We start from the raw sequence: 18558 nt of genomic DNA, 5'->3' as shown, positions 1-18558 counted from the left end.
AATTGTATGTCATGTAAATTTTACCTAATTGTTCCATAATTTTAAAAAGATGTCACAAGGTCTATCCATTTTCCCAAGTATTTGAATAAGGAAGATGAAAAAACATAAAATGGCGGCGGCTACGATCGGACCACGTGACCGCCATTTCTTTCCTTCCCACCCTCCAGAAAGTCTCTTCCTCAGAGCTGGCCCGAGACGTAGCCCTGCTCATTGTTAGGCGAAGCCGAGGTAACCCTTCCAAAGCGCGCTCTGGTTCCAGTCGCGTAAAGGAGCGAGCGCCTAGAGACGCGCCGAGAGCGCGCACGTACAACGTCAACCCGTAAGCGCCGCTCCTCCGGGAGGTGGGAGGAGGAGAGCGGCGTGGAGGAAGAGGGGAAGTTGGCGCATGCGCCTACGGCTGACTGGTTTGAAATGGCTTCAGCGTTAGCCGGGACCAGACTCAGGTGAAGGTCTGGTCCGCGCGGTTGGAGCAGCCCGCGGTCGAGCCGGGCTTCTTAACATCCTATCGGATCTGCGGAAGGGCCAGGAGCGACTGTTCTGGTAGTACAGCGGCCGCGGGCTGGCGACGGTGGGGCTCTTGTGGGACGGGGACGGCAGGGACCCGGTCCCTTTTGTGCGGGTCGGAGCAGGCCCCGCGCGGCCGGCCCCTCCCCCACCAACTCGCTCTTTCCCCGTGCCCCTTCGGGTGCCCTCGGCGCCCCTGAGCCTCGGCCTGGCTGGGCTGCCGTACGCCATCCACCACCCCGGAGCTGCTGCGGTTTCTGACTCCTGGCCTCCACGCCCGGGCACTGGGGCGGCTCGCAGCAGCATGCGGTTTGAGGGATGGAGGCTTTCTCCGTCCCGTCCAGGGGTTCAGGAGAACGCAGCTCTCGGTAGCCCTGGTTGGCGCTTCACCCACTGTCGTGGGTCGGTAGATTCCGCCTTCCGTGTTCTGCGACCGGAGGAAGATGGTTGGCCGAGCCCTGACCCTTTGGAGTTGGCCGAGCCGCAGCGGCCGGGGGGAGGGGTGCGGTGCGCGGGCGGAGATCTGCGCTTTTTCTGGTTTGAATGGGGGGAGGGGTCTTCGCAGTGATTCTGAAGGGTCATCCGTTATCTCAACTGCCCTTTCTCTTGAGGGGAGGGGAAAGGAAGGAATCCCGCGGATTCTTTTATAAGAGAAAGTGTGGAGACGTTTTTTATTTTAAATGATGTCCTTTAAAACCTTTCTTGGGGGTCTGTTCCCATTTCGTTTATTGGCTTTATCGCTACTGTGGCCTCACTCCTCAGCCTATTGCCCCACGTACACAACACGGGGGCTAGGTTTCTTATGAATATAAAGTTGTGAAGATTTTTGGTTAACCATTTAAAAACAGCAGATGGTTTTTCGTTAAAAGGTGACAATTTGTAGTCGCAGACGTGCCTTGTAAGTCCTTTCTTTAGGTCATCTTTTAAATTAAGGTGCTTTGATCTCGATGTAAAATGTTTTTGCTTCATTTCAGATGTTCTTTTGCTCTTATTCTGCTTCTAGTTTTTTTCTGCATAGATCTACAAAGATATCCTTGATACTGTACATTAAACATTTTCAAATACCATTTTGTGATATTTGTAGTTTGATTGGACTTTAAAATGTGGATCCTTTCTTAATAGATCGCTGTTGTAGAAGACAAACAAGTGAAGGTTTTTTTCCTTTTACATCATGGCTCAGTTTGGAGGACAGAAGAATCCACCATGGGCTACTCAGTTTACAGCCACTGCAGTGTCGCAGCCAGGTGGGGCCACTGAACACATAGTACATGTGCACATTTACAGTAGGATGGTAAATTACACTGTGGGTGAGATTGTAAAATGTTTGGAAGAACTGTATCCTTTAAGTTTACTTTTGGCTCCTTTTAAAAATTCACAGATAGGGGGCGGCGCCTGTGGCTCATTCGGTAGGGCGCAGGCCCCATATACCGAGGGTGGCCTGTTCAAGCCCGGCCTGGCCAAACTGCAACCAAAAAATAGCCGGGCGTTGTGGCAGGCGCCTGTAGTCCCAGCTACTTGGGAGGCTGAGGCAAGAGAATCGCTTAAGCCCAGGAGTTGGAGGTTGCTGTGAGCTGTGTGAGGCCACGGTACTCTACTGAGGGCCATAAAGTGAGACTCTGTCTCTACAAAAAAAAAAAAAAAAAAATTCACAGATAGGGGCAGCGCCTGTGACTCAGAGGAGTAGGGCACCGGCCCCATATGCCAGAGGTAGCGGGTTCAAACCCAGCCCCGGCCAAAAACTGCAAAAAAAAAAAAAAAATTCACAGATAACTAGTAAAAAAAAGGCTGTAGTTAGGACAGTATTTCATTTTAAACCTTAAGTTGATTATTTATTTATTATTTTTTTTTTTGTGGAGACAGTCTCACTTTATCGCCCTCAGTAGAGTGCTGTGGCATCACGGCTCATAGCAACCTCCAACTCCTGGGCTTAGGCGATTCTCGCAGTTTCTGGCCAGGGCTGCGTTTGAACCTGCCACCTCCAGCATATGGGACCCACGGACTACTCCTTTGAGCACACAGGTGCCACCCTGGGCTTAGGCGATTCTCTTGCCTCAGTTGCCCCAGTAGCTGGGAATACAGGCACCTGCCACAACTCCCGGCTATTTTTTGTTGCAGTTTGGCCGGAAATGGGTTTGAACCCACCACCCTCGGTATATGGGCCTGGCGCCCTACCCACTGAGCCACAGGCGCCTCCCTATTTATTTATTTCTTGAGACAGTCTCACTTTGTCTCCCACGATAGAGTGCTATGGCGTCACAGCTCACAACAATCTCAAACTCTTGGGTTTGTCTTTTTTTTTTTTTTTTTGTAGAGACAGAGTCTGACTGTACCACCCTCGGGTAGAGTGCCGTGGCGTCACACGGCTCACAGCAACCTCCAACTCCTGGGCTTAAGCGATTCTCTTGCCTCAGCCTCCCGAGTAGCTGGGATCAAACTCTTGGGTTTAAGCGATTCTCTTACCTGCACCTCCCAAGTTGTTGGGACTACAGGCGCCTGCCACAATGCCCGGCTAAACTTTAAATTGATTTAATTGTGTTAGAAGTTAGCAGCTATTCTTTATTATTATTTTTATTTTTTTGCAGTTTTTGGCCGGGGCTGGGTTTGAACCCACTGCCTCTGGCATATGGGGCTGGTGCCCTACTCCTTTGAGCCACAGGCGCCGCCCTCTCTTTTTTTTTTTTTTTTTCAGACAGAGCCTCAAGCTGTGGCCTGCATAGAGTGCTGTGGCATCAGAACTCACAGCAACTTCCATCTCCTGTGCTTAAACGATTCTCTTCCCTCAGCCTCCCAAGTAGCTGGACTACAGGCATCTGCCACAGTGCCCAGCTATTTTTTGGTTGTAGTTGTCATTGTTGTTTGGCAGGCCCAGGTTAGGTTTGAACCAGTCAGTTCTGGTGTATGTGGCTGGCGCCTTAGTTGCTTGAGCTATAGGCACCGGAGCCGTTAGCAGCTACTCTTTCATTAAATAGAGTACACTGTATTTGGCATGGTCAAGTGCCAATATTTACAAGTTGTATTTACTTTTATTTATTTTTTGAGACAGAGTCTCACTCTGTTGCACAGGCTAGAGTGCCCTGGCTTGAACCTAATTCACAGCAACCTCAAACTCCTGGGTTTAAGTGATCCTTAGCTTCCCTAGTAGCTGGAACTACAGGCACCTGCCACCAGGCCTGGTTAGTTTTTCTTTTTTTTCTTTCCTTTGAGACAAGAGTGTCACTATGTCGCCCTGGATACCAGAGTGCTGTGGTGTCACAGCTTGCAGCAACTTCAAATTTTTGGGCTTAAGCCAGCGGTTCTCAACCTGTGGGTCTTGACCCGTTTGTAACAATGAAAATACATTGCCGCATTAGGAAGGTTGAGAACCACTGGCTTAAGCGATTCGCTTGCCTCAGCCTCCCAAGGAGCTGGACTACAGGCGCCTGCTACAGTGCCTGGCTATTTTTTGGTTGTAGTTGTCGTTGTTTGGCAGGCCCAGGCTGACTTCTAACCTGCCAGTTCCTTTGTATGTGGCTGGTGCCCTAGCCGCTGAGCCAAGCCTGGTTAGTTTTTCTTTTTTTTAAATTATGACTTAGTTTTTTTTTTTTTTTTTTTGAGTCATAGTCTCACTATGTTGCCCTTGGTAGGGTGCTGTGGCATCACAGCTCATAGCAACCTAAAACTTTTGGGCTTAAGTGATTCTTTTGACTGAGCCTCTGGAGTAGCTGGGACTATAGGCGCCCGCCACAACACCCGGCTATTGCTTTGTTGCTGCTGTCATTGTTTAGCTGGCCCTGGCTGGGTTCGAACCCACCAGCCTTGGTGTATGTGGCTGGCACTATAACCACTGTGCTATGGATGCCGAGCCTAAATTATTACTTTTTAAAAAATTTTTTGTATTTTGAGTAGAGATGGGGGTATCACTTTTGTTAAAGCTAGTTGTAAACTCCTGAGCTCAAGGAATTCACCTACCTTGGCTTCCAGAGTGCTAGGATTACAGGTGCGAGCCACTGCTGCCCACTTACAAGTTATATTTAAAAGTATATGTATTTGGGGCAGTGCCTGTGGCTCAGTTGGTAAGGCGCCGGTCCCATATACCAAGGGTGGCGGGTTCAAACCCGGCACCGGCTGAACTGCAGCCAAAAAATAGCTGGGTGTTGTGGCGGGCGCCTGTAGTCCCAGCTACTCTGGAGGCTGAGGCAAGAGAATCACTTAAGCCCAGGAGTTGGAGGTTGCTGTGAGCTGTGTGATGCCATGGCACTCTACCGAGGGCCATGAAGTGAGACTCTGTCTCTATAAAAAAAAAAAAAAAATAAAATAAATAAAAGTATATGTATTTGATTTTAACTTTTTTTTTTTTTTGGTTTTTGGCCGGGGCTAGGTTTGAACCTGCCACCTCTGGCATATGGGACCGGCACCCTACTCCTTGAGCCACAGGTGCCACCCAAAAGTATATGTATTTGAAAGGCATATTTTGGGCAGTGCCTATGGCTCAAAGGAGTAAGTCACCGGCCCATATGCTGGAGGTGGTGGGTTCAAACCCAGCCCTGGCCAAAAACTGCAAAAAAAAAAGAAAAAAGAAAAATGAAAGGCATATTTAATGTAAAACTACATGCCTGTGACTTTCAGTTTTAATTTAAAGTAGAAAAACCAGGCTTGGTGCCTGTGGCTCAAGCGGCTAAGGCACTAGCCACATACACCTGAGTTGGCAGGTTCGAATTCAGCCCGAGCCTGCCAAACAATAATGAAAGCTGCAACCAAAAAATAGCTGGGCATTGTGTTGGTCATCTGTAGTCCCAGCTACTTGGGAGGCGGAGGCAGGAGAATCGCTTCAGTCCAGGAATTGGAGGTTTCTGTGAGCTGTAATGCCGTGGCACTCTACCCAGGGTGACAGCTTGAGGCTCTGTCTCAAAACAAAAAAATAAATAAATAAAAGTAGAAAAACCGGAGGTTAGGGTGGAAGGAGGGTAATGGGTGGGGCCACACCGATGGTACATCTGAGAATGGGTACAGGCGAAACTTAACTAAAGGCAGAATACAAATGTCTACATACAGTAACTAAGAAAATGCCATGAAGGCTACGTTGAACAGATTATGAGAATATTTCAGATTGTGTATGAAACCAGCACATTGTACCCCTTGATTGCACTAATGTACACAGCTATGATTTAACAATAAAAAAAAAATAAAGTAGAAAAACCAAAATTAAAGAATGTAATTACCAGGCAAAGAAATCAAGAAAGCAATCATGGCAGGATACTCTACCAAGGGGACAAATTGATACACCTACATTTAGGAGTTATGGTGCCAGCCACATAAACTTTCAAAATAAGTACCCTACCTTTTCAAAATAAAGTCCACAAAATGTCATTTTCTTTTTTTTTTTTTTTTTTACTGTAGAATTATCTTTTTATTTTGGGGAGCTGTAATTAAGATTTAACCGCGTTATAATTCTAACAAATAACTTAAATATCCTTGTGAGATAAATATAATTTATATTATATTTTTATTTATTTAATATATATTTATTATTATTTTGGAACCCTACAGTATTAAGACTACAAATCACACTAGCCTACATCTATCACCAATGACTCATACTGTTTCTTTCTAATGAATTGACCATTACATTTCCAAAGTTCTGAAATGGCCAATAGACCATAGAAAGATAATTCTTTAGGCTCCTGCTTGAAACCAACAGCTTTAGCAAACTGCTGGCCTTGATTCAGGGCCAACCAAAATGTCATTTTCAAAATAAGAAATGTCATTGAAACTATTTGTTTCAGTAGATTTCTTCCCAGTTTTCTTAGGAGGAATTTTTTACCATTTCTTGGCTGACTTTATTGACCCTAAAACATTTAACTCTTCCTTCTGTAACTTTGCATTTTTTTTTTTTTTTTTTAAAGAGACAAGAGTCTTACTTTATCCTCGGTAGAATGCTGTGGCGTCTCAGCTCACAGCAACCTCCAACTCCTAGGTTTAGGTGATTCTCTTGCCTTGGCCTCCCAAGTAGCTGGGACTACAGGTGCCCGCCACAATGCCCGGCTATTTTTTTGTTGCAGTTTGGCTGGGGCTGGGTTTGAACCCACCACTCTCCGTATATGGGCCAGCGCCCTACTCACTGAGCCACAGGCACCGCCCTGCCCATGCATTTTTTATTTAAATATAATAAACCAGCAGTGTTTCAAGTGTCCTGGAGATTCTACAGAGTTAGTACTCAGAAAAGTTGCACTTACTCTGTTATTTTGAATATATATGTGTGTGTGTATATATATATATATTTTTTTTTTTTTTTGACAGAGTCTCATTTGGTCACCTTTGGTAGGGTGCCATGGCATCTTAGCTTACAACAACCTCAAACTCATGGGTTCAAGAGATTCTCTTGCCTCAGCCTCCAAAGTAGCTATGACTATTGGTGCCCGCCACAGCGTCCGGCTGTTTTTTTTTTTTTTTTTTTTTTCCGTAGAGGCAGTTTCACTTTATTGCCCTCGGTAGAGTGCCGTGGCGTCACACAGCTCACAGCAACCTCCAACTCCTGGGCTTAGGCGATTCTCCTGCCTCAGCCTCCTGAGTAGCTGGGACTACAGATGCCCGTCACAACGCCCGGCTATTTTTTTGTTGCAGTTTGGCCGGGGCTGGGTCTGAACCCGCCACCCTCTGTATATGGGGCCGGCGCCCTGCTCACTGAGCCAGAGGTGCCAACGTCCGGCTGTTTTGTTTTCAGAGTCTCACTTTATGGCCCTGGGTAGAGTGCTGTGGCATCACACAGCTCACAGCAACCTCCAACTCCTGGGCTTAAGCAATTCTCTTGCCTCAGCCTCCCAAGCAGCTGGGACTACAGGTGCCCGCCACAACGCCCGGCTATTTTTTTGTTGCAGTTCGGCTGGGGCCGGGTTTGAACCCGCCACCCTTGGTATATGGGGCCGGCGCCTTACCGACTGAGCCACAGGTGCCGCCCCGTCTGGCTGTATTTTAACAGATGAGGTTTTGCTCTTGCTTAGATTGGTCTCGAACTTGTGAGTTTAGGCAATCCACCGGTCTCAGCCTCCCAAGTGCTGGGATTACAGGCATGAGCCACTGTACCCAGCTATTGAATATGTTTTTATTTATGATGTATCTGGTACTAGTGCTTTGCTGTATTTTACTTTTTTTATTTTTTTGGAGATGGAGTATCACTTTGTCACCCTTGGTAGAGTGTTATGGTGTGATTGCTCACAGCAACCTCAAACTCTTGGGCTTAAGTGATTCTCTTGCCTCAGCCTCCTGAGTAGCTGGGACTACAGGTGCCCACCATAATGCTGGACTATTTTTTAGAGATGAGGTCTTCCTCTGGCTCAGGGTGGTCTTGAAACTGTGAGCTTAGGCATTCCACCCGCCTCTGCCTCCCAGAGTGTTAGAATTACAAGCATGAGCCATGTGCCCAGCCTATGTTTTACTTGTTTAAAATACCTGTTTCAGCACAGTGCCTGTAGCTCAGACAGCTAAGTCACCAGCCACATATATCAGAGCTGGCAGGTTCGAATCCAGCCCAGACCTGTGAAACAACAATGACAGCTACAACCAAAAAATAGCTGGGTGTTGTGGCGGGTGACTGTTGTCCCAGCTATTTGGGAGGCTGAGGCAAGAGAATCGCTTAAGCCCAGAAGTTGGAGGTTGCTGTGAGCCGTGACAGTACAGCACTCTATGCAGGCAACAGCTTGCGGCTCTGTCTCAGTCAAGTTTTTTTTTTTTTTCCCCGTAGAGACAGAGTGTCACTTTATGGCCCTCGGGTAGAGTGCCATGGCATCACACAACTCTCAGGAACGTCCAACTCCTGGGCTTAAGTGATTCTCTTGCCTCAGCCTCCCGTGTAGCTGGGACAACAGGTGCCTGCCACAACGCCCAGCTATTTTTTGGTTGCAGTTCAGCCGGGGCTGGGTTTGAACACGCCACCCTAGGTATATGGGGCCGGCGCCTTACCGACTGAGCCACAGGCGCCGCCGGCTCTGTCTCAAAAAAAATAATAAAATATCTGTTTTGTAATTTGAGGTCAGTTTGCAAAGAAACTGTGATCTTCCACTTTAGTGTTTTAAAATTTCTTTTTCTTAATAGCTGGGCGTTGTGGCGGGCGCTTGTAGTCCCAGCTGCTCGGGAGGCTGAGGCAGGAGAATCGCCTAAGCCCAGGAGTTGGAGGTTGCTGTGAGCTGTGTGACGCCACGGCACTCTACCGAGGGCAATAAAGTGAAACTCTGTCTCTACAAAAAAAAAAAAATTTCTTTTTCATTTTTTTTTTTTTTTTGTATGTCACTCTTTTGCCCAAGAAGTGTTCTAAAATATGGTGGGAAGGCTAGTCATCTAACTTGAAGAAAAGTAATAGTGGGCCTGGCACATTGGCTCATGTCTGGAATCTTAGTACTCTGGGAGGCCTAGATAGGTGGATTACTTGAGCTCACATATTTGAGATCAGCCTGAGCCAGAGTGAGATGCTGGGCTGGGTGTGGTTCCTCTTGCCTATAATCCTAACACTCTGGGAGACTGAGGTGGGTGGATTTCCTGAGTTCATAGGTTTGAGACCAGTCTGAGTAAGATGAAGACGACCTCTCTAAAAATAGCCGGTTGTCTGTACTCCCAGCTACTCAGGAGGCTGAGGCAAGAGAATAGCTTAAGTCTTAAAGAGTTTGGGGTTGCTGTGAGCTATGACACCATAGTCCTCTACCAAGGGTGAGAAATTGAGACTTTGTCTCTAAATAAACAAAAAAAGAAATAATGGGTTTTTATAAACAGCTTATATATATGTATTTTTTTTTTTTTTTCAGTTTTCGGCCAGGGCTAGGTTTGAACCCACCACCTCCTGTATATGGGGCCGGTGCCCTATTCCTTGAGCCACAGGCATTGCCCCTAAACAGCTTATATTAAATTATTTTTTTTGAGGAGGGGCTTGGCAAATAGACTGTTCCTTATTGGTTTCTTTTAAAGGTTTCTTATGACTGTATTTTATCTTAGTATTGTTGAGTCTCAGAGCAAGCAAAGTTAATTTTCTTTCAGTTCTGAAGCAATTAAAGTATTTTCTGATTTGTGCTTACTATCGATAAGGAACATTTTTTTTTTTTGTAGAGACAGAGTCTCACTTTATGGCCCTCGGTAGAGTGCCGTGGCGTCACACAGCTCACAGCAACCTCCAATTCCTGGGCTTAAGTGATTCTCTTGCCTCAGTCTCCCGAGTAGCTGGGACTACAGGCGCCCGCCACAACGCCCGGCTATTTTTTTGGTTGCAGTTCAGCCGGGGCCGGGTTTGAACCCGCCACCCTCGGTATATGGGGCTGGCGCCTTACCGACTGAGCCACAGGTGCCGCCCAGTAAGGAACATTTTTTTTTTTTTTCCAATAAGGAACATTTTAACTGAAGTATAACTCCTCAAGTTTTCTCCTGGCACCTTCAAATGCAATCTGACAAAAAAATTCAACAAAGCAATTTAAAGGACTTCTTCAGGATAATAATACAGGTGTCAGTTTTACTCTTTTTTAAAAATGCTACCTTTGAAATATACCTGATAATCTGAGAAGCTGAGGTGGGCGGATCCCTTGAGCTCAGGAGTTCTAGACAAGCCTGAGCAAGAGCCAGACCCCATCTCTAAAAATTGCTGGGTGTTGTGGCGGATGCCTGTAGTCCTAGCTACTTGGGAGGCTGAGGCAAGAGGATTCCTTGAGCCCAAGAGTTTGAGGTTGCTGTGAGCTAGGATGCCATGGTACTCTACCAAGGGCAATATAATAAGACTGTCTGAAAAAAAAAATATGCTAGATAAATTAGTATCAAAGAAAGGCCATTGTGAAAACAATGATCATGCATGAGAAAAAGTTTAAATTATTCAGTTCAAATGAAATACAGCCTTCTTTCTATCAATGATTGGTTCTAGGACCTGTCCCTTTATACCAAAATTTATGGGCATGCAAATACTTTACATAAAATTGCATAGTGTTTGCATATAGCTTATAAACTTTTTCTAGATTTCTTATAATACCTAATACAAGGCTTAGTATGGTGGTCTATGCCTGTAATCCTCTAGCTTTGGGAGAAAGGGGTGGGAAGATTGCTTGAGTCCAGGAGTTTGAGACCATCCTTGGCAATGTAGTGAGACCCAGTATCTACAAAAAATAAAATTAGCTGAGATTGGTCATGTACACTTGTAGTTCCTAGCTGCCTGTGAGGCTGAGCTGGGAGGATTGCTTAAGCCCAGGAGTTTGATGTTGCAGTGTGCTATGACACTTGGGCTAGCTTGGGCTATAGAGCAAGAGCCTGTATCTGAGAAAACAAGCAAAACACCTAATGTAATGTAAATGCTATAAAAACAGTATGTTGGTTTCTTTTTGTTTTTGTTTTTTTTGTTGTTCTTGGTAGATTGCTGTGGCATCATAGCTCACAGCAACCTCAAACTCTTGGACTTAAGTTATTCTCTTGCCTCAGCTTCCCAAGTAGTTGGGACTACAGGCGGCCACCACAGCATCCGGCTATTTTTTTCTTTAGATGGGGCCTCACTCTTGCTCAGGATGGTCTCAAACCTATGAGCTCAGGGGGCGGCGCCTGTGGCTTAGTGAGTAGGGCGCCGGTCCCATATGCCAGAGGTGGCAGGTTCAAACCCAGCCCTGGCCAAAAACCACAAAACAAACAAAAAAAAAAACTGTAAGATTCACAAAAGCCAACACTAAAAAAACAAACAAACAAAAAAAAAACCTATGAGCTCAGGATAATCCACCTGTCTTGGCCTCCCAGATGCAAGTGCTAGGATTACAGCCCTGAGCCACTGCATCCAGCCAGATTCCTTGGTTTTTGTTTTGTTTGTGAGGACAGGATCTTGCTGTCATTTCTCTGGCTTCAGTGTGGTGGTGTGATCCTGAGTCACTGTGACCTCAAAGTCAAGCATGATCCCACCTTAACCACCTCCTGAATAGCTGGGATTACAGGCGCAAGCTGATGACCAACTAATAATTTTCTTTATCCATTCATCCAGTGATAGACATTTAGGTTGATGCCATTTTTTAAATATTTATGGATTTTTTTTTTTCTTTTGCAGTTTTTGGCCCCAGCTGGGTTTGTACCCACCCCTTCCGGCATATGGGGCCAGTGCCCTACTCCCTTGAGCCACAGGCGCCGCCCTATGGACTTTTGATAGTTACATATATTCATGAGATCATGAATACAAGTGATATATGTATGTATATTTTTTAGACAGAGTCTTATTATGTTGCCCTCGGTAGAGTGCTGTGGCATCACAGCAACCTTAAACTCTTGGGCTTAAGCTATTCTCTTGGCTCAGCCTCCCAAGTAGGTGGGACTACAGGCGCCCACCACAATGCCTGGCTATTTTATTTTATTTTTTTTGTTGTTGTTGCAGTTTGGCTGGGGCCGGGTTTGAACCCGCAACCCTTGGTATATGGGGCTGGCGCCCTACCCCCTGAGCCACAGGTGCTGCCCTTTTTTTTTCTTTTTTTGAGACAGAGTCTCACATTGTCATCCTTGTACAGTGCTGTCGTGTCATAGTTCACAGCAGCCTCAAACTCTTTGGTGTAAGCGATTCTCTTACCTCATTCTCCCAAGTAGCTAGGACGAGGTCTTGCTCTGGCCCAGGCTGATCTTTAAGCTATAAGCTCAATCTACCACCTTGACCTCCCAGAGAGCTAGGATTACAGGTGTGAGGCATGGTGCCCAGCCCTTTTTTAATTTAATTTATTTTTTTTGAGATAGGTGCTCACTTTGTCATCCTTAGTAGAGTACGATGGCATCATTAGCTTTTAGCAACCTCAAACTCTTGGGTCCAAGCGATTCTCTTATTTCAGCTTCCTACTAGCTGGGATTACAGGTGCCTGCTACAACACCTGGCTATATTTAGAGACAGATCTCACTCTTGCTCAGACTGGTCTCAAATCCTGAGCTCAGGCGATCCACCATCTGGCCTCCCAGAGTGCTTGGATTACAGGGGTGTGCCATTGAGCTTGACTGGTTTAGTTACTTTGAAGTGTACAATAAATTATAGTTAACTGTAGTTGCCCAGTTGTGCTACCTACTAGATCTTATTCCTCCTATCTAACAGTATTTTTGTAAGATTTCATTATTCACAATTGTGAATAATGTTACAATGAACATGGAAGTGAAGCTGTCTTGTTTTTTTTTTGTAGAGACAGAGTCTCACTGTACCGCCCTCGGGTAGAGTGCCGTGGCGTCACACGGCTCACAGCAACCTCTAACTCTTGGGCTTACGCGATTCTCTTGCCTCAGCCTCCCGAGCAGCTGGGACTACAGGTGCCCGCCACAATGCCCGGCTATTTTTTCGTTGCAGTGTGGCCGGAGCTGGGTTTGAACCCGCCACCCTCGGCATATGGGGCTGGCGCCCTACTCACTGAGCCACAGGCGCCGCCCTGCTGTCTTGTTTTTTTATATCTTTAATGATCTTGTTTTCTCTCTTTTTAAAATATCATTTTAGCTGCACTGGGTGTTCAGCAGCCATCACTCCTTGGAGCATCTCCTACCATTTATACACAGCAAACTGCATTAGCAGCAGCAGGCCTTACCACACAAACCCCAGCAAACTATCAGTTGACTCAAACTGCAGCATTGCAGCAACAAGCTGCAGCTGCAGCAGCTGCATTACAACAGGTGAGTCTTCAGTATGTTTCATTTTGTGTTGCAGAAAACATAAAATCTGTTTGAGTAGCAAGGATTACTACCTTCATTGTATAAAGAATGAGAAATTGTGGTGTTTTATTATGCTTCTGTTCTTTTTAGATGAGAAAAATTACAGATGCCTTGCACATATAGAGAAGTTTAGTGGAATAATCAAAATTATTAAATTCTTAAATTGGGTAGTTCTTACACCTTAATTATTTGAACAAAATTCAGTTCTATGTGGATTTCAGAGTATTATAATAATCATCTTGTAGGTGAAGTTTGTTTTGCCAGAAAATTTCTGTTTAGTGTAATTCTTTGTGTTTCTATGTATATATACCACTTTTGAGAATGAATAAAGATATTTTTCTTTGAAAAATCTTTTTTTTAATCTTTCAGCAATATTCACAACCTCAGCAGGCCTTGTATAGTGTGCAGCAACAGGTTAGTTTATATTTTCCATATTAAAAACTGATTTAAAATAGCCATTTGTTCCAAAGTTCAATTGATACAGATTTTTGTTCTTTTCAGCTATCTTAATGTGTGATGTGATTTTTTGGGGAGAACATGGGGGAAATGAGGTAGGAAAAATGGAATGTCTCCAAGGGCAATAGAGATAATGGGGATGGGCCTAAAAACCCAGATTCTCAACTAGCAGCCAGTCTTAATCACATTTGTGTTTATGAGATATGCAGAGGATCTTTATTTATTTTTTTCTTTTCTTTTTTTTTTTTTTTTTTCCTTTTCATTTTGTCGCCCTCGGTAGAGTGCTATGGCATCACAGCTCACAGCAACCTCCAGCTCTTGGGCTTAGGCGATTCTCTTGCCTCAGCCTCCCGAGCAGCTGGGCCCACAGTATTTTTTTATTTTTTTTGAAACAGTCTCAAGCCTATTGCCCTGGGTAGAGTGCCATGGAGTCACAGCTCACAGTAACCTCAAATTCTTGGGCTGAAGCGATGCTCTTGCCTTAGACTCCCAAGTAGCTGGGACTACACTACAGGTGCCTACTACAGTGCCCAGCTTTTTGTTGTTGTTGTTGCAGTTGTCTTTCTTTTAGCTGGTCCAGGCTGAGTTTGAACCCGCCAGCCTTGGTATATGTGTAGCCAGCGCCCTACCCATTGAGCTACAGGCACCACCCAGAAGATGATCTTTGAAGAACTATGCTAGTGACTTGGCGCCTATAGCTCAGGGGCTAGGGTGCCAGCCACATACACCAGAGCTGGTGAGTTCGAATCCAGCCTAGGCCTGCCAAACGAGAATGACAGCTATAACCAAAAAATAGCCGTGTGTTTTGGTTGGGGCCTGTAGACCCAGCTAGTTGAGAGGCTGAGACAAGGGAATCGAATAAGCCCAGGAGTTTGAGGTTGTTGTGAGCTGAGATGCCGTGGCACTCTACCGAGGGCGACATAGTGAGACTCTGTCTCAAAATAAACAAAACTACTCTATTACTAATCCTCTGGCTCTATTACACTCCTGTCTGGAACCTCTAGGCCAGTGTTTTTCAAATGTTTTTATCTCATGGCACACTTGAACATCTAGTTAAACTATTGTGGTACACTTAAATTACATTGATCAAAACAAAAAAAAGTATAGGCCCCGTGAGGATGCTCATGCCTGTCATTCTAGCACATCCTTACTGTAAATGTGCTTTTAACTGTGCATTCTGATCTCATTTTTACCTCTAATACGTGGTTATTCCAGGTAACCTGAGTGTTTTGAATTAGAACCTCATTACAGGGTAGGCGCTTATATAATTGTTTTTGGCAGTGGCTCACACCTGTAATTCCAGAACTTTGGGAGGATCAGGCAGGAGGATTAGTTGAGGCCAGAAGTTCAAGACTTGCTGGGGCAGCATAGTGAGAACTTTTCTGTTCAAAAAGAAAAAAGAAGTTATCTTAACCTAAATCAAATTTATATTCCAGATTTTTAAAATTTTCTCCTTTACACCAGTTCCTCTTACTTTCTTATAATGGCACACTTTCCTATTGCCAGAAAAACCATGTGTGAAAGTGTGTGGTCCTTCATAGTCTCCATGCCTGTAGCAAATCTTACCATCAAGAGTCCTGCTTATTGTATATGAAACCAGCATAATGTACCCCTTGATTGCACTAATGTACACAGCTATGATTTAACAATAAAAAAAAAATAAAGAGTCCTGCTTATTTAGGGATATGTATGAAATTGGATGACCAGTGATATTTATTGATACAAGTAGCATAGTGATGATACTGAATCATTTTAGTATTATGGTAATCAGCACATGTGGAACTAGAAGTCTTCGCCTTTGGATACTTATGGGGTTTTATTGTAAGCATTAGTCCTATGAAATAAAAACAAAAAAATAAGTTTCCAATTTTATTTATTTATTTTTTGGTAGAGACAGAGTCTCACTTTATTGCCCTTGATAGAGTGCCATGGCGTCACACAGCTCACAGCAACCTCCAACTCCTGGGCTTATGTGATTCTCTTGCCTCAGCCTCCCGAGTAGCTGGGATTACAGGCGCCTGCCACAAAGCCCGGCTATTTTTTTGTTGCAGTTTGGCCAGGGCCGGGTTTGAACCATACACCATCACCCTTGGTATATGGGGCCGGTGCCCTACCCACTGAGCCACAGGCACCACCCCAGTTTTCCAATTTTTATTAAATGTAGCTGTTAGTAAATGAGTGACATACATATATGATCTGTAGTTGTTAGAAATAGTTGTAGGAAACCTCATGACCTTTGTTGCTTTTTAAATTTTATTTAAAAATAAAGCAACTATTTAATTGGGATTTTTTCCTTTTATAAAGTAGCTAGAAACATAGGGTGGCGCCTGTGGCTCAAAGGAGTAGGCTCCGGCCCCATATACCAGAGATGGTGGGTTCAAACCCGGCCCCGGCCAAAAACTGAAAAAAAAAAAAAAGTATCTAGAAACAATGACTCTGATCTTCTTTTTTAATGTATTCTATTTTCCTATTTTCAGTTACAGCAACCTCAACAGACCCTCTTAACACAGGTCAGTTTGGCATTACTTTCTCTCTTTTTGGATATATGACTGAACTGTAAAGTTTTATTTCTACTCTAGTTTTTCTTTAAAGGTTGAAAGATACTTGTTGGATTTATGTAATACTTTGGAAACATAATGCTAAATAAACATGGAAGTTGTATTATTTTTTCTTTTATGCTTTAAAAAAATTTTTTTTGAGACGAGTGTCTCACTATGTTGCTCTCGGTAGAGTGCCGTGGAGTTATGGGTCACAGCAACCTCAAACTCTTGGGCTTAAATAATTCTCAGCCTCCCAAGTAGCTGGTTCTACAGTTGCCTGCAACAATGCCTGGCTAATTTTTGGTTGTAGTTGTCGTTGTTTGAACCTGCCAGATCCGGCATGTGTGGTTGGCGCCCTAGCTGCTGAGCTACAGGTGCCAACCCTGCTTATACTTGTTAACTGTTATTTTCGATTTCTTCTGCATGTCATTTTTTTTCTTTGCCTTAGCAGGTGAAATTATTGAATATGTTATGATCTTGCTATTTCAGTAGCATTAACACATTAACTGTCCGCTCGGCACCCATAGCTCAATGGCTAGGGCACCGACCACATATACCAGGTCTGGCAGGTTCAAGCTCAGCCCAGGCCTGCTCAAAACAACAGTGACAACTACAACAAAAAAGTAGCCAGGCATTGTGGTAAGCGCCTGTTGTCCCAGCTACTTGGGAGGCTGAGGCAAGAGAATCGGATAAGCCTCAGAGTTTGAGGTTGCTGTGAGCTGTGACACCAGGGTACTTTACTGAGGATAACATAGTGAGACTCTGTCTCAAAAAAAAAAAAATAAAAAATCTTTTTTTTTCTAGTGCGACAGTTAGTTTGTTAAAAAATTTAGAATTTAGGGCGATGCCTATATCTCAGTGGGTAGGGCGCCAGCCACATAACACCTCAGGCTGGTGGGTTCGAATCCGGCCCTGGCAACATTGTACATAGCCTCCCAAAGTGCTAGAATTATCAGTGCAAGTTGCTGGGCTGGTTCTGGACTTTTGATAATATATACCTTAAGCTTTGTGGAGTACTTACAGTCTCTGTCACATATTTTTATGGCTCTTTAAAAGTGTAAATATCATACTTTGCATGTAAACTGTACAAGAACAATCTGAGCTGGTAGTTGGCTGACCACTCTTACGTACATAGAGCAAAATTTTTTAAAAAAGCAGCAGAACCTCTTTGTATACTACTATGGGATGATATCCCCAATGTGTGAAGAAGAAGAAAAGATACAGTATGTATTATGTGCTTCTATTTATATAAAAGGAAGGAGGTGGGGGATCTGTCCCTCTATCTGTATGTATATATTTGAATAAAACATTTCCAGGAGGTAACAGCTGATAACAGTGGTTACTTCATGGTTAGGGAATTGGGTAGCTGAGGAATAGGGATAGGAAGTAAGCTTGTTGCTGTTCAACCTTTTGTCCTTTTTTTGGTCTTCCATTTCTTATTTTTTAGTTTTTTTTGAGACAGAGTCTACTTTGTCGCCCTTAGTAGAGTGCTGTGGTATCATAGTTCACAGCAACCTCAAACTCTTGGGCTCAAGTAATCGATTCTCTTGTCTTAGCCTTCCCAGTAGGTTGGACTATAGGCGCCCACCCCAACACCCGGCTATTTTTAGAGACGAGGTATTGTTCTTGCTTAGGTTGGTCTCGAACCTGTGAGCTCAGGCCATCCACCTGCCTCGGCCATCTCTCTTATTTTTTTAAAATAAAATTTACTTCAATTGAGAAATAAATCTTACTCCATTTTTATTAAAGAACTGAAATTGAGGCCGGGCGTGGTGGCTCACGCCTGTAGTCCCAGCGCTGTGGGAGGCGGAGGCTGGTGGATTGTCTGAGCTCAGAGGTTCAAGACCAGTATGAGCAGCAGTGAGCCAGAGTAAGACCCTGTCTCTACTAACAATATGAAAAACAGCCAGCACTGCCAGAGGAAGAAGAAAATCAACAAAAAAGGAGTACTGCAAACAAAGAAGAATGAGCAAGCAACTGAAATTAAAAAAAAAAAAATAAAAAACAAAACAAAACTGAAATTGACTAACACCCATCTCATTTTCAGTCTCCAACAGAATTTACAAATAAAGTAGAAAAACCATAGAAATTTCCATTTTTAGAACACATTTCCCAAAGTATGCCCATAAAGGATTACTGTCTTAAGATTTTTTTTTTTTTTTTTGAGACAGAGTCTTACTTTGTTGCCCTCGGTAGAGTGCTGTGGCATCATAGCTCACAGCAACCTCTAGCTCTTGGGCTTAACTGTCTTAAGATGTTAAAGAAATTTTGTGAGAAAATAATTTTGTGGTCAAAGCTTAAGAAGTGCTGAGTTTCTTTGCTATATTTAGGAATTGCCTGATCCCTTATAATGCTAGTGTGAATTTTGAAGTTCTAACAAGGGGTTAATACAGGAAATGTTTTTTAAGCTCATTGC

General features: G+C 44.1%; 1 protein-coding gene and 1 non-coding gene across 5 annotated transcripts in view; one reads left to right on the top strand and one right to left on the bottom strand.

The window, feature by feature from the left end:
* Positions 1-353: 353 nt before the first annotated feature.
* CCAR1 (cell division cycle and apoptosis regulator 1) overlaps positions 354-18558 on the top strand; it is an 80573-nt gene continuing 62368 nt past the window's right edge. For 2 of the 4 annotated variants that reach the window (XM_053586389.1, XM_053586386.1), the window contains exons 1-5: positions 354-540; positions 1627-1748; positions 12935-13107; positions 13516-13560; positions 16080-16112. In XM_053586389.1, the coding sequence (XP_053442364.1) occupies positions 1676-1748; positions 12935-13107; positions 13516-13560; positions 16080-16112 (324 nt within the window). In that variant the 5' untranslated portion in view covers positions 354-540; positions 1627-1675. Of the gene's footprint in view, positions 569-1626; positions 1749-12934; positions 13108-13515; positions 13561-16079; positions 16113-18558 lie in introns of all 4 variants that reach the window. The other 2 variants (XM_053586387.1, XM_053586388.1) reach the window with 2 other exon arrangements.
* LOC128582872 (small nucleolar RNA SNORA2/SNORA34 family) lies at positions 6079-6215 on the bottom strand. Its single transcript, XR_008379295.1, has one exon. It is a non-coding gene; the product is annotated as a small nucleolar RNA SNORA2/SNORA34 family (small nucleolar RNA).

Source organism: Nycticebus coucang, chromosome 3, assembly GCF_027406575.1.
Source record: "Nycticebus coucang isolate mNycCou1 chromosome 3, mNycCou1.pri, whole genome shotgun sequence".
NCBI classification, from domain to species: Eukaryota; Metazoa; Chordata; class Mammalia; order Primates; family Lorisidae; genus Nycticebus; species Nycticebus coucang.
This window is presented reverse-complemented; position numbering and strand designations above follow the sequence as displayed.